The following is a 16,455-nucleotide window of genomic DNA, read 5'->3' on the forward strand; positions in this document are numbered from 1 at the left end:
CGGCACTCCCTAGTGAGATGACCCCAGTACCTCAGTTGAAAATGCAGAAATCACCGGTCTTCTGTGTCGCTCGCGCTGGGAGTTGGAGATTGGAGCTGTTCCTATTCGGCCATCTTGCTCCACCCCCCCAATACATTGACACTCATATATCAATATTACATATATAAACAAATGACTAAACACTTTATCTGAAGTACTTTGAATGATTTTTTTTCTCCAATTAAAGGAGTCTTGACTAAAATATTATCTATTCATTCAAATTAACAATTACTGAGTACATAGGCACTAACCAATAAATTAGAATAAAGAGGTAACAAAAACAGATATGCTCTCTACCCTTATGGTGCATAGTATCTAAAGAAAGAGCTATTAAATTAATCATACAAGTAAGTTTATTATTATGGTTTTATTTATATGCTACAAAAGACAGTTTAGAATGATGTAAACTATGATGGGGTATCTAATTTACACTGTTGGTAGGCAAAAATATGTTCTACCTCTCAAGAGCTGTTTATCTCCTTTGGTGTTGACGGTTTTTCATGGTCTTTGAATGTTTTCCCGGTTTATTCATCTTTGAATAAGGATACTGTGGCCTGGTATTAGCCCCAAAATTAGATGGAGTATCCTTGAATTCTCCAAAAGCTTATCCATGGATAGGAAGGCTATGGATAAACATTTAAAACAACATTTCACGTGCCAACGCCAGCCTCTCATATTCTGCTTTTGTTTTGGGAATTCTTGTGTTTGGATGGCAAAAGAGAGATGCTGCTGGTGTGGGATCATGGGACACAAAACATTCTGATGATACTGAAAACCAGCATTCCAAGATGGGTTAGCATCTCAGTTTGGCTGCATTCTAAGCCCTGGGGAATACAGGGCTTGGGTGGAAGAGAGTAAAGGGAATGGGGAACGGGAGATGAGGAACAAAAGAGGGTTTTTCTTCCAATTTTCATGACTTACAGGTGGCCAAACAATTCAATGGCCTTATACAGTTAGTGAAAATAGCTCTCAAAATCAGTCAATATATTAAGTGTTATTCCTAGTATTACACAAATTTGTCATTTTTTTCTATACTTCATTAAGTATGTCAGTGACAAACTGGGCAAGGCTGTTAACTACGGCTAATCAGATATCATTTTAAACTAGAACTCATTACTTTCTTTCAAACACAGGATGAAGGTGTAATTAGTATTCCAAGTAACTACTACGTTAAGTGGAAAATAAGTTAGAGAATAAGTACATTAAAGTGGATTTTAGTTCTATGATATTAAATAATTTTAACGATACTCACTGTTCTGAAATTCCTTGTACTTCCTTTGCCCAGTTAGATTGCTCTTTATCTCCAAGATGAGCCACTTTAGATGGTGGGGCAGTTCTTCCTGAATAAAGCTTCTGTGTTCCTGGAGGTTCTTCCAAGTAAAACCTTAAAAGTTAAAATAAAAACTATATAACCAAAATGTTCTGGTTTAATATAGAGTTCTAGCAGTGTGAGTCTTCCAAATGAATTTTTTTTTCACATGGTATAATAGCAAAAAATCCCACAAATGTTATGTAAATTACAGAACTATAATAATTATAATTCTTTTTATAAACTATAATATAAATTGCAGAACGAGGGCTTAATTTCATTCAAATTTTAAAAGCATGGGAAGTATAGAGGAAGAAGAAGATAAGCTGGTTAGTACAAAGTTAGATAGAAGGAATAAGTTCCAGTGTCCTGTAGCAACAGTAGGTTGACTCTAAGTAACAATTTAGTGTATATTTGAAAATAACTAGAAGAGATTGAAAATGTTCCCAACACAAAGAAATGATAAGTGTTTGAGGTAATGGATAATTTGAAAATTACATGTTATATACATGATCAAAATATCACATGTATTCTACAAATATGTACAATTATTATGTATCAACAAAAGTTAAGGTTGGGTGCGGGGACTCATGCCTGTAATCATAGCATTTTGGGAGGCCGAGATGTGAGGATTGCTTGAGGCCAGAAATTCAAGACCAACCTGGCAACATATTGAGACAGTGTCTCTACAGAGAAAAATAAAAAAATATGCCAGGTATGGTAACACGTATCTGTAGTCCCAGATACTCGGGAAGCTAAGATGGGAGGATCACTAGAGCCCAGAAGTTTGAGGTTGCAGTGAGCTATGATTGCCACTGCACTCAGGGCAACAGAGCAAGATCCTGTCTCTCCCAATCAGTCAGTCAGTCAATAAAATTTAAAAGCATATTATTTTTTTCTCTTTAAGAAACTAAACATATAATAAAAATAAACATTTTTAAAGAGTTAAAAAATACAAATTCAATAAGAAGTATGCATTATTATCTATAAAGTTTTGTTTTGTTTTGCTTTAAAGAGATGGGGTCTCATTCTGGCACCCAAGCTGGAGTACAGTGGGGTGATAATAGCTTGCTGCAGCCTCAAACTTTTGGGCTCAAACAATCCTCTTGCCTCAGTCTCTTGAGCAGCTAGGACTACAGGTGCACACCACTATGCCTAGCTAATGTTTTTATTTTTTTGTAGAGACAGAGTCTCACTATGATGCCCAGGCTGGTCTTGAACTCCTGGCCTCAAGAGATCCTCCCACCTTGGCCTCCCGAAGTGCTGCGATTACAGATGTGAGCCATCACACCTGGCCCCTATAAAGTATTTTCCACCAAAAATTTTAACCTGAATCTAATTAAGCTACTAACCCTAACTTCCAACTTACAGGAAATATGTGGGATAGAGGACAAAGTTAAATGACACTAAAAGGAAACAACAGGGTAAATCTAGAATTCTACAAAATAACTGGCTGTCCTGAACTCTAAAAATAAAATAAAAAAGAAAAAAATATTCTAAGATATAAAATCAACATAAGAAATCAATTGTATTTTTATATACTACCAGGGGAAACAAATTTAAAACATAATACCATTCATACTCCAAGAAAAATTACATACTCAGGTATAAGTCTAACAAAACATGTACCTGATCAGTATGATAAAAAAAAAAAAAAAAACACTGATGAGAGAAATCAAAGATCTAAATAAATGAAGAGACATATTGTGTTCATGGATCAGAATATTCAACTTAGTTAAATCTCCCCAAATTGATCTATAGGTTTAATACAATTCCTACAAAAATCCCTCCAAGATTTTTTGGAGATAGAGGAAAATTATAAAATTTATATGAAAAGGCAAAGGACCTAAAATAGCGAAAACAGTTCTGGAAAAAAAAAAAAAAGTAAAGTTGAAGGAATCACACTACCTGATGTTAATTAAGACTTACAACATGGTAATCAAGCCAATGTGTTATTGGCATAAAAACAGACATGGAGGAAGCACAGTCTTCTCAACAAATGATGTTGGAGCAACTGAATATTCATACACAAATATATGAAAGTAGATCTACCCCTTATACCTAATACAAAAATTAATTCAAAATGGATTACTGATTTCATGTAAAATGAGGTAAACCTATAAAACTTTTCAAAGAAAATCTTCAGGATCTAGGGCTAGAATAAGAGCTCTTAGACATGAAATCAAAAGCATAAAAAAATTAATAAATTGGACTTCATCAGAAAGGTAGAGGAATTAAATTCTGATTAAAAAAACCCTCAAGATTTCATATACAAAAGCAGATGCCAATAAAAGAAAAAACCATACTGGCACTGACTTCTCATTAACACTACATAAAACAACACAATGGAGAGATGTATGCAGAGCTCTAAGAGAAAAGGAAAAGAAACTGGGCCTCCAAACTTCTAAACCTATGTGTGAATTAAAAAAAATTTTTTTGATGTGTAATAACTCAAAATAAAAAACCATAATATCCACCCATCTTCTCTGAAAAAAAAATATTTCAGAAAATTCTAGCCATATGAAAAATAAAATGTAAGAAATCAAGATAAAATTTATATGAATGACTAAAAGAGAAATGTACTTGCTAAGTAATATAATGATAACCACTTCCAGAAAAGAATTAGGATACAAAACTTCCAAGCAATTAAAAGGGAAAAAAATAACATGCATCTAAAATGTCTCTCTCAGAGAGGTACAATAAACTGTCAATAGTGTTTCAACTTCAAGTGGTGTCATTAGACTTTCATTTTGGGTATAGAGTGTAAATGTTCTTAATATAATTTTGCCAGTTAAAAAATGAATCAATAAAAGCCATCAAAGTAACAAAGCAAATATATGTTAGAAAAATTATAAATCAAATCTTACTTACTTAGTTTCTCCATCTGATACAGCCACAACTCTAGCTTCCTCAAGGTGAGGCCAATTAACAAAGACAGATTTTCCAAGCACTGATGAAGCTACATTTTCTACGGTCTTAAAGTAAAAGCAAAAAAGTTCATTCATGATTTCGGGTCTAAGAGAAAACTTTACATAGGCAAAATTTTCCAATCTCCATTTAAGTTTTTTAAATTCTAAAATAAACGAGTTGGGGCTGGGTGCAGTGACTCACACCTGTAATCCCAGATGGTCAAGACCAGCTTGGCAAACATGATGAAATCCTGTCTCTACTAAAATTACAAAAATTAGCCAGGCGAGGTGGCATACACCATAGTCCCAGCTACCCGGAGGCTGAGACAGCAGAATCACTTGAATCTGAGAGGTGGAGGTTGCAGTGAGGTGAGATTGCACCACTGCACTCCAGCCTAGGCAATAGAGCAAGACTCCATCTCAAAAATAAACAAATAAAATGAACAAGTTGGATGAGTTGCTTTACAAAATTCCATCTTTCATCCAGGTGTAAAACTCTATCATTCTAATTATCTTGCTTATTTTTTTATGGTAACTGGGAAAAGTAAAAAGAACAGCAGAAATATCTAGAAAAGAACTATTCACTATTTCATATTAAAAGTCAATTATTTAAAACAGGATCTAAGAAATACAGTCTCATTTCAGTTCATGGCTGGTGTGATGAAAAAAGAATATTAGACTTAAAATCAGGAGACACAGGTCCAAATTTGGGTTCTACCACTTTTTCAGCTATAGAATCTTTGGCATATCATTTAATCCCACTGAATCTCAGTTTTCTTTTATGAGGAATAGGAATAACATCTACCTTACAACGTTGAGGATAAAAGAAAATCATATACATGAAAGCTTTCATAAACCATAAAATACTCTACAAATATTCTGTAGGAAATAATATCTTAAGTAAAAAATTTTAGTTTTAAGAAACTGTAGGCCGGGGGCATTGCAGCTCACGCCTGTAATCCCAGCACTTTGGGAGTCCAAGGCAGGTGGATCACAAAGTCAGAAGTTCAAGACCAGCCTGGCCAAGATGGTGAAACCCGGTCTCTACTAAACACACACACACACACACACACACACACACACACACACACACACACAAATTAGCCAGGCACGGTAACTGACAGGTGCTTGTAATTCTAGCTAGTCAGGAGGCTGAGGCAGGAGAATTGCTCCTGGGCAGCAGAGGTTGCAGTGAGCCAAGATCGCGCCACTGCACTCCAGCCTGGGCGAAAGAGTGAGACTCTGCCTCAAAAAAAAAAAAAGAAAAAAAGAAAAAAAAAGAAAAAAGAAAAAAAGAAACTATATTATCCAATTCAATTTAACCATATTGGCTGGACAACAATAATTTTGTAATAGAAACTGAAGTTTAAATACAAATGTTCATTCATCTTTTTCTGTTTATTATCCTTAATCATTACTAATAATCTATTTTAATAATTACAGATAACTATTTTTAGGCTTTTTTGGGGTAACTTTTATTTTGATATTTAGACATTTCTAACTTTGAACATACAAAACAATAGAACACATATTCTGATAAACAAAACAGTTTTAACATTAAAACTAGACTCCCTCAGTTATCCTTTTCCCTTCTATAGATCTAATTCTAATTTCATTCTCCCACTCTTTCCTTTAGTTTTTGAAGAAACAGTTGTCTTCCTTTCCCAGATTAATCCTTTTATTTAAGCCCTAGGTGAAATTCCTTATTAAGTCACATGGGGTCCTGTCATGATAAACATTCTTTCCCTCTAAACTGCCTTTAAAACCTCCTTTCTCCATTAGCTCTCTGTCATTTCTTTGGTAGGGATTTTGATTCATCGGATTCATCGGCTGCATCTTCTCTTATTTATAGTTATGCTTCTAGCATCCCTTTCAATGATAAACTTCTTGGTCAAGCATGGTGGCTCACACCTGTCATCCCAGCACTTTGGGAGGCCCAGGCAGGTGGATCACCTGAGGTTGGGAGCTCGAGACCAGCCTGGCCAACATGGTGAAACCCTGACTCTACTAAAAATACAAAAATTAGCCGGGCGTGGTGGGGGGGCGCCTGTAATCCCAGCTACTCGGGAGGCTGATGCAGGAGAATAGCTTGAATCCAGGAGGTGGAGGTTGCAGTGAGCCAAGATTGTGCCACTGCACTCCAGCCTGGGCAACAGAGTGAGACTCCATCAAACAAACAAACAAACAAATAAATAAATAACTTATTGACCAAGGGCTTAATACTTGCTACCTTTACTTCCCGTCTATCCAATCTTAGCCTAGTTCTCAGGAACTGAAATTCTGCTTCCACCAATCTACTGAAATGGAATTTTCTTTTTTCCTTTTTTTTTTTTTGAGGCGGAGTCTCGCTCTGTCGCCCGGGCTGGAGTGCAGTGACCGGATCTCAGCTCACTGCAAGCTCTGCCTCCCGGATTTAGGCCATTCTCCTGCCTCAGCCTCCCGAGTAACTGGGACTACAGGCGCCCGCCATGTCGCCCCGCTAGTTTTGTATTTTAGTAGAGACGGGGTTTCACCGTGTTAGCCAGGATGGTCTTGATCTCCTGACCTCGTGATCCGCCCATCTCGGCCTCCCAAAGTGCTGGGATTACAGGCTTGAGCCACCGCGCCCGGCTGAAATGGAATTTTAAAAGATCAACATTGATGTTCTAATAGACAAATTCACAGATCTTATTTGAGTTTTTATTCTTCTTCAGATTTATGCAGCTTACATCCTCTGCTCCATGTTTCTGTGGTACTATTTAACTTTGGAATCATTCTGTCTTACCTCTGTGTTTCTATCAGCTCCCTCACCACCATTTATAACTATGGGTATTTCTTTATGCTGAGACCATGAACACTCAATGTACCTTGTCTTCAGGGAAATGAACCTCAAAGTGATCAATTCTCTGTTGACAACCTGAATATCCTTATCTCTCTCTAAGCTCTAGCTCCAGGTATTTAACTGTACATAAACAGCCTTTCTTTTTTCTTTTTTGAGATGGAGTTTTGCTCTTGTCACTCAGGCTGGAGTGCAGTGGCATGATTTGGGCTCACTGCAACCTCCACCTCCTGGGTTCAAGCAATTCTCCTGCCTCAGCCTCCCGAGAAGGTGGGATTACAGGCGCCTACCACCATGCCTGGCTAATTTTTGTATTTTCAGTAGAGACGGGGTTTCACCATGTTGGCCAGGCTTGTCTTCAATTCCTGACCTCAGATGATCTGCCCGCCTCAGCCTCCCAAAGTGCTGGGATTACAGACGTTAAGCCACCATGTCCAGCCGTAAACAGCCTTTCTAAACAGGTTTTTCACCTGAATCAGAGAACACAAAATATGTCTACTTTCTCTATTCTCTCAAGGATGGTACACAGCTCCTACTGTTCTACAAGCACAGAAGTTAATGTATTGCTTGTAATGAATGACTTAGGGCATTAGGGCTTATACATCTTGTGGAACACCGGTTAAGAAAGGCTGGCAAGGCAGTTCCAGTTAAACATCCTAGTATCACCTTAAAATTCCATCATTATTTATCATTTCATTCCCCTAAACCATCAACTCCCCTGTTTTAACTTTTTGAGTCCAGTAAACTAAAATTTTTTGTTTTTTAAGTTAATTAGCATGGATATCTCAGTCACATTTACTATTAATAGTTTCTCTTTTCACCCCCTGTATTTGATCAAATAATGAAACCTATCAGTTTTATTTCATATTGTCCATCTAGATCTATCGCTACTTCCACAGTTTATGTCTCTATCACCTGATGCTACATCTGTAAGCTTTCCCACTTTCTTCAATTTCTCTTTTGTGCAATTTAGTTTATTATACTGCCACCAAATTAATCTTTATGAAAATACCAATTTCAAGATAATGGTCATGGGAAAATAAGTCCAAACTCCTCAGCCTGGTACTCAAGGTTCTCCATAATCTAGCCTCAATCTGATTTTTCACTCTTATCTTCTACTATTTCCAAACACAAATCCTCGGCTTCAATAAGTCTTATTTATTCCTTCTCCTCAAATATATCACATTTATTCTAAAGAAAAGAGTAAGTGTTAAGAAATAGTTCAGACACACAAAAGGTTAAAACAATAATATATCACATTTTGACTGAAATGACTGGCTCATGATATTTCTTTCGACTAGAATGCCTTTCCCCTCCTTTTCTTTGTCCTAACCTGTTTTTTCAGCACTCAGCTCAAGCCTATTCTCATTTACAAGTCTATACTTAACTTTTGGTTTACATAGCTTGTCTCCTTTTTAAAATTTCTAGAAAATTTGCATATTCATTGTGTCACAATGATACAGGTTCTTGAACTATTATCTAATTTGTATGACTGTTTCTTTGCTTTATCCTTATTTAGGCTCCAAATTTCTAGAGTTATAACATATAATACGTCCTTGGTAAACATCTCAGCAGTTACAGTTTAATACATTATAAGCATCTAATAAATGAATGATAAATAAAATACTTACAAGTTCATCTGATTCTGCATCCACTAAGACTTCCAACATCATGTTTTCTCCACGACTGCTTTGCTGGAATACTTGAACGCCACTTTTCTTCAAAAAAAACTTTAAAAAAATTCAAAGAATTTAATTTTAATTCTTTCTCCATAATCACTTCACACTTCATAAAGTGAAAAAATTCTGAATTAAATAGCCACTGACTTTGTGTTTGATGTGTTTCAGAGTAGGAAATCCACAGAAATATAATGCCTTCTGGTCAACTCTGGTTATTTTGTTTTTGTTTATGTCTACACGCCAAGCATCTAATGATATTATTTTATACCTAGAAAATAAATCAAGGTATTTAATTTAAAATTAATACATTACAAACAATTACAGTTTTTAAATTTTCCCTTGAATATTTCGTAAGGTTCATCCTTGTTTTTAAAGAGAATGACAATAAGTTCCAGAAGGAGAAACCACAAGCAGAGGCCGGGCGCGGTGGCTCAAGCCTGTAATCCCAGCACTTTGGGAGGCCGAGACGGGCGGATCACGAGGTCAGGAGATCGAGACCATCCTGGCTAACACGGTGAAACCCCGTCTCTACCTAAAAAAAAATATAAAAAACTAGCCGGGCGAGGTGGCGGGCGCCTGTAGTCCCAGCTACTCGGGAGGCTGAGGCAGGAGAATGGCGTGAACCCGGGAGGCGGAGCTTGCAGTGAGCTGAGATCCGGCCACTGCACTCCAGCCCGGGCGACAGAGCGAGACTCTGTCTCAAAAAAAAAAACAAAAAAAACAAAAAAAACCACAAGCAGATAACCAGCCTCTCTACTGTTATTGGTCTAGACACAATCATCCCTGTAGATTACTAAGTTGAGATCTTCCCCATTAATCTAAAACAAAACTGTATATATAAGTTTTAAGAGAAAATATGACACATAACACAAATCTCCATATCCTCCATGTTCCAAAACCCAGGATGGAAAATAAACATTTTATAATGCCTATTTTATCTTTCTCTTTCCTTTAACAAAAGGAAAAGTTGTAACTGAGAGATTTTACTTTATTTGCCACTGAATTGCCATCTAGGTAGATTATTTGCAGGGAAGATGAGAGAAGAGAAAAAACAAGGAAGTAATGAAGAGAAAAAAATGGAGCTCTTTATTTCTTATTTCCGTCTTTCTAGTTGGGTGGCTGGGGGGTATAATCATCAATGTCACAGCGTTATCAAATAATGCTGGGAGCAGAGACATTGACAATGGAAACAAAAATTCACATATCCATTCGAGGGAGACAAAATGCAGGGATATACATTAGAGAGAAAAAATTCAAACACTTTTAATAGAAGGAGGAAAGAGAAATGCAGAATCTGACCAAAGTAGAGAATTATAGACACAAGTGTGAGAGATCCTTAGATCCTCGGCAAATTAGATGTAACTCACTGATTATCAATTGACTATAACTGTCATAAACTATTTGCTAATTCTCCAAACAGATATTCAAAGCTCCCTCTCCCCCACTTCTCGCACCCTTGTGTTAGGAAGACTCTTTTGTTGTTGAAAAATTACCAAGTAACATTACCTTGTACAACACCGTTCTATGGCAGGGAATTTTTCCGGCCATGGAGAAGGGTAGACAAACTCTGTGTCTCTATCATACCAGCACATTAGGCACTCACTATGTTGGTTTCTTTTCCTCTCTTCTTTTTTGAGGGAGTGGTTACATGTCTCCATGGCTTCCAATAATCGCTTCTGAATATAAGGATTGACGAGAAGGGTTAAAAGTATAAAATTCTGTAATCTCAACAGAGTAAGTCTTTTCCTCCATATACAGTATAACCATTTGTGCTCTTGAAAAACAAAATCTTAACTAATGAAACTCTTCCATTTTATTGCATGAAAAATATGCTATTTGTTGTTTCAAAGGGCCCTAGAATACCGCTGCCACTGCAAAGTCCTCTGAAGCTATTACCCCAACAGTAGCCACTAAAGTGCAAATAAGCAAGGCAGCAGAAAATAAAATTTTAAGTGTGAATCTATTATAATTATTATATCATAATTCACAGAGCATTAATATCTTTACAAAATCTGTAGTAGTACAGCACTGTCCATCTTTCCAAATTAACTTATACATTTAAAGTAATTCCAATCAGGATATCAATGATTTAAAATATCTTTTTTTTTTAAAAAAAGGGCAAGATACCAGTGTTAATATGGAAGAATGAATGTATGAACAGTAAAAAGTAACCTGGGACTTGTCTTATCAGATCCTATCACTTTTGATAAAGCTACTGTAATCAAAACACTAGTACTGACACTACAAGAGACCCACAGACCAGAAGAACAGAATAGATAAGAGTTCAATAATAGACCCAAATCTATGCCAAAACACAGTCCTTTAGGTATTTAAATAATAATGTCCTAACTAGCTATCCAGCTGAAAAAAAAGCACATACACTTCTGAACTTCCTACCATATATTAAAACAAGTATCACAATAACAAAATAATAAATGTATCAGAAGAAAATCTAGGTGGTATTGATAATTTAGTGTGATAAACTTTTATTTAAGGAAGACAGAAAAAAACCTAACAGCCTTAAGGGGAAAGACATTTTGTAAGTAAAAGATAATGTATATGACAGAAAATGCCATATACAAATAAAGAGACAGATGTGATACTGGGGAAAACTATTTCTAATATACAAAGTAGCTAAAAATCAAAAGAAAAAAAGAAAAATTGGGGAAAGAATAAAACAAGCAAATTACAAAAGAGAAAATGCAAAAGGTAAACATACATAAAAGTATTTTCAGTAAGACATACGGACCAATGGAACAAAATAGCCCAGAAATAAATCCTTAATTTATAGCCGTCTGATTTTTGACAAGGTTGCCAAGAACACACAACAGGGCAAGGATTGCCTCTTCAATAAATGGTGTTGGGACAACTGAATATCCATATGCAGAAGAATAAAATTGGACTTTTACCTTACCATAAACAAAATCAACTCAAAATGGATTAAAAACCTAAACATTAAGACCTTAAACTATAAAACTACTAGAAAAAAACATAGGACAAAAACCTCTTGACACTGGTCTTGGCAATAATTTTTTGGATATGACTGGTGACATGGCTGAATTAATAAAGTCATATTTGGGAGAAGTACATGGCAAAAAGGCATAAACATTTTTGTTTATGTTTTGAGACAGGGATTTGCTCTGACATCCACACTGGAGTGCAGTGAGGCAATCATGGCTTACTGCAGCCTCAACCTCCTGGGCTCAAGCGATCCTCTCACTTCAGCCTCCCAGGCAGTTGGGAATACAGGCATACACCACAATATCCAGGTAATTTTTTTTGGAGGGGTAGAGGTTGGGTCTTGCTATGTTGCCCAGGGTGGGCTTGAATTCCTGGGCTCAGGTAATCCTCCCAAAGTGTTGAGATTACAGGTGTGAGCCATAAACATTATTTTTGATGAGAATTTCAGCTGGAGGATGAGCAGAACAGTTGTCAAGATATAACAAAATCTTGCAGTCATCATCCAGTCAGCTTCCCTGCAGTGAGCACAAGCTGCTGGTACAAAATGTTTGTGAAACCAATCTGAAAAGATGTCCCTGGTGATCCTTGCCTTTTTATCAGCATAATAATGGATTGGTATTAAATTAACACCTTGAAAACAGTGAGAACGCAAGCTTTTGCCTATCACAGCAAGTTTACACTTAACGCATGCTGGGACTACAAGCGCCCTCCACCACGTCCTGCTAATTTTTGGTATTTTTAGTGGAGACGGGATTTCATCGTGTTAAGCCAGGATGGTCTTGATCTCCTGACCTCGTGATCCGCCTGCCTCGGCCTCCCAAAGTGCTGGGATTACAGGCATGAGCCACCGTGCCCGGCCTCAAGTTACTTTCTTAGGAGTTTTTGCATCTACTTTTAGGAGGAGTATCAGTCAGTAATTTTCATTTCTTTTAACGCCATGTCAAATTTGAGTATCTGGAATATGCTAGTCTAATAAAATGTTGGGAAGGAATTTCCCTTCTTCTATTTCTGAAACTTTGTGTAAGACTGGCATTATTTCCGCCGGGTGCAGTGGCTGACGCCTGTAATCCCAGCACTTTGGGAGGTTGAGGCGGACGGATCATGAGGTCAGGAGATCGAGGCTATCCTGGCTAACACGGTGAAACCCCGTCTCTACTAAAAGTACAAAAAATTAGCCGGGCTTGGTGGCGGGTGCCTGTAGTCCCTGCTACTCAGGAGGCTCAGGCAGGAGAATGGCGTGAACCCAGGAGGCAGAGCTTGCAGTGAGCGGAGATAGTGCCACTGCACTCCAGCCTGGGAAACAGGGCAAGACTCCATCTCACAAAAAAAAAAAAAAGATTGGCATTATTTCTTAAATGTTTGCTAGAATTCACAAGTGAAGACATCAGGGCCTAGAAGATATAAAAGACTATTCAGATTTTTATATTTTTTTCTGTGAGTTTTGCTAAGTTGTGATGAAATATGTTCACTTCATCTAGGTTGCTGAATTTGTTGACATAAAGTTTGATCATAACATTCCTTAACTATCCTTTTACTATATGTAGGAACTGTAAGATATCTCTTCTTTCATTCCCAATATTGGTAATTTATGTCTGTCTTCCCCACTTTTATTTAACTTCCTTGATTAGTTTAGGTAGGATTTACTGACTTTATTAATCTTTTCAAAGAACCAACTTTTGATGTCATTCGTTTTTCTCCATTGTTTGTTCATTTTCTGTAGATTTCTGCTTCTTTTTATTTCCCTCATTCTGCTTGAGTTTAATTTGCTCTTCTTTTTCTATCTTCTTAAGGCAGAAGCTTAAGTGGTTTATTTTAAATCTTCTTCTTGTTTAGCACAAGTATCTAGAACCTTAAATTTCCTTTTTAGCCCTGCTTTAGTCATATCATACCGACCATGGATCCTTTTTCTTTCTTTCCTGAGGGGAAAAAAGGCAATCCTCCCGTCTTGGCCTCCCAAAGTGTTGGGATAACAGGTGTGTGCCACCACGCTCAGCCTCGATTATGATGTATTGTATTTTAATTATCATTCAGATCAAAATATTTTCTAATTTTTCTTTTAATTTCTTCTTTCATCATAGGTTATTTAGAAGTGTGCTATTCAGTTTCAAAACATATAGGGATTCCCCAGATCTTTGTTACTATTTCTAATTTAATTCTATGAGTAGGTTTATAGCATTATTCAAATCTTCTTTATCCTTATTGAATTTTTGTCCTCTTGTGTTATTCCTCGGAGAAAAGTGTTGAAATTTCTAGCTATAATTCTGATAATTTTTACAATATATTTAGGATTTTTTATGTCTTCTTGAACTGAACTCTTTTATCTGTATAAAACATCTCTTTATCTCTGGTAATATTACTCCTTGTTCTGAAGATTACTTTGTCTAATAATAGTAAAGCCACTTCAGCCTTATTATAATTAGCATACCTAGAAGTTTTTATGCACATAATGAAGAGGGTAGTTAAATCTCATTAACAAAACATAAATGGTGATTAAAACCCATTGCTCATTAACTTATGTGAAATAGTCTCTGATTAAGAATATATGTGTATGTAATGATTATTTCATGCACTGACCTCATCAATAAAAGGGATTAACACCACAGCTTCCCATTCCTGTTGTTTCCCATTTAGGTCAGTTTTAAAATCAGGTGGGTAATATTCTATAATTGGTGAGTCTTCACTGGTCATCAAATGCTGTGAAAATATAAAATAGCATAATAGAAATATAAGAACCAATATCAATATAGCTTTTCGTTAATGTATTTATAATATTTCCTGTTAGTTTAAAATTTCTAAGCAAACTAAATTTTTGTATCTTAGATATGTCACAATATACTTGCTATATTTTGATTTTCAACTATAAGAATTCTGATTTCACTGCTACTCCTCATTTACATATTTTACTAACCTAGTTATGTAGCAAAGTCATCCTTACTCTCAACATTCATTTTAAGTTAGTTTTTCTTGTTTTTTTCACTCTACAAGACACACAGCTAAATTGTTTTTCTATTCAGACTTCACTCAGTTCACCTAAAAGGCATCTAGTAGTCCTCTATTTTTAGCCTCCAATTGACAATTTACTTTCATGTCCTGAAGAACTGATTCTATTAAGTAATGTAACATCCAAGATAGTTTACAAGAAAAATAGCCTAAAATCCAAGAACCACTGCACCACTAATATCAAAGAGAAATAGTTCAATAACACATTTCTATGACTTTATAACGGAGTTAGACAAAGAAAGCATAAGGAAATAAAGCAGTATACTCTCAGGGCAATACTCAAAATATTTAAAACAACCAGTATGGCATGGGCACTGTACAATAGAACAGACTGTAAAACACTTGCATGGTCATGCTGGTCCAGAGTGGTTGAGTATTAAAGCATATTGTATCCAAAGGCAGGAAAAAAAGAATCAAAGAAACTTATGAAGAAAGGGAAGCCAGGACCAAGAATGGGTTAAGGTTCAGAAAGATGCAGAAGGGAGTCTGACACTGCTAAAGAAGTAAAAGGTGTGTGTGTGTCTACTCCATTTCCTGACCAAACCATGGAATTAAAAGAACAGATTGTTACCCTTGAAGAATGATACAAAGTATAACTTCAGAATCACCTTAGCAGGCTTAGGGTAATTTTGGTAACCTTATCACTCCTGAAATATTTTCCTCCTGTTACAAGAAATATGTTAACCAAAGAAAGCTTTTTATTTCACAATTTGATAAATAAAATGTTTAAAAACAAACATATACTGAGGTAGTACTGCTGTTGGGATAAACGACTTATTAGAACCATCCCTATACCAAAAGGTAGAGAATAAAAGAGAAATGAATCTATAAATGTTAGACAAAGTAGATAGCTTCAGATTTTGTCTGTTTTAGTCTACTTTCTTCAGTGTAGAGACAAACTGAAAATCTGTTAAAAGGTGCTGAAAATGAAGCCAGGCTCAAAATGGTTTACAGAGTTTCTTTGCATCTTCAAAACAAAGCTAACTTTAAATCAAGGAATTACTTTTCAAGGGACTTGTTAAACAAATACTATGGTTTAAAACTGAAAATAACTATTTAGCCACCAAATAAATTTGAGTATTATTGTTTCCAGGTTTGTCCTAAATATCAAAAGGACATAAAACATTTAATTCTAAAGCCCACCTGGTAGCATGTAGGAAGTAAATTTTTGCTGGCTGCTGGCAGTACAGCAAGAAGCTGTTCAAACGGCTTAAAAGGTTTTCCTAGTTCAAAATGGATTTTGAGTGTACTGATGTTGCGTATATCAGATAGGAAAGGTGCATAATGATACGGATAATACCTATAAAACAAAACTGAGTTTTAAACAACTGGCATCTTTATGAATTAGGTTAATAATAAGCATATACTTTTCCCCATATTTTAAACACCATATAAAATGATTTTGAAAATTAGTACTGCCCATAATTCTACCATTTGAATATAACAAATTAGCACTGTTGGAAAACTTAGGTCATTTGATGGCAACAAATGTTACATTTCCTCAATTTTTTTTTTTTTTTTTTGGATGGAGTCTTGCTCTGTCACCCAGGCTGGAGCACAGTGGCGCAATCCTGGCTCACTGCAAGCTCCGCCTCCCAGGTTCACGCCATTCTCTTGCCTCAGCCTCCCAAGTAGCTGGGACTACAGGCGCCTGCCACCACCCCGGGCTAATGTTTTGTATTTTTAGTAGAGATAGGGTTTCACCTTGTTAGCCAGGATGGTCTCGATCTCCTGACCTCG

The 16,455-nt window shown here is 36.2% G+C and overlaps 1 protein-coding gene across 1 annotated transcript in view; it reads right to left on the minus strand.

The window, feature by feature from the left end:
• The window catches only part of XRN1 (5'-3' exoribonuclease 1), a 125,293-nt gene that overhangs the window by 83,156 nt on the left and 25,682 nt on the right, over nt 1–16,455 (minus strand). Inside the window, 7 exon segments of the mRNA XM_017882269.1 lie at nt 1,292–1,423; nt 4,220–4,323; nt 8,707–8,805; nt 8,902–9,022; nt 10,261–10,430; nt 14,290–14,409; nt 15,859–16,015. Coding sequence (XP_017737758.1) covers nt 1,292–1,423; nt 4,220–4,323; nt 8,707–8,805; nt 8,902–9,022; nt 10,261–10,430; nt 14,290–14,409; nt 15,859–16,015 — 903 coding nt within the window.

The sequence above is a fragment of the Rhinopithecus bieti genome, unplaced genomic scaffold (genome assembly GCF_001698545.2).
Source record: "Rhinopithecus bieti isolate Rb0 unplaced genomic scaffold, ASM169854v2 scaffold_12642, whole genome shotgun sequence".
Lineage (NCBI taxonomy): Eukaryota > Metazoa > Chordata > Mammalia > Primates > Cercopithecidae > Rhinopithecus > Rhinopithecus bieti.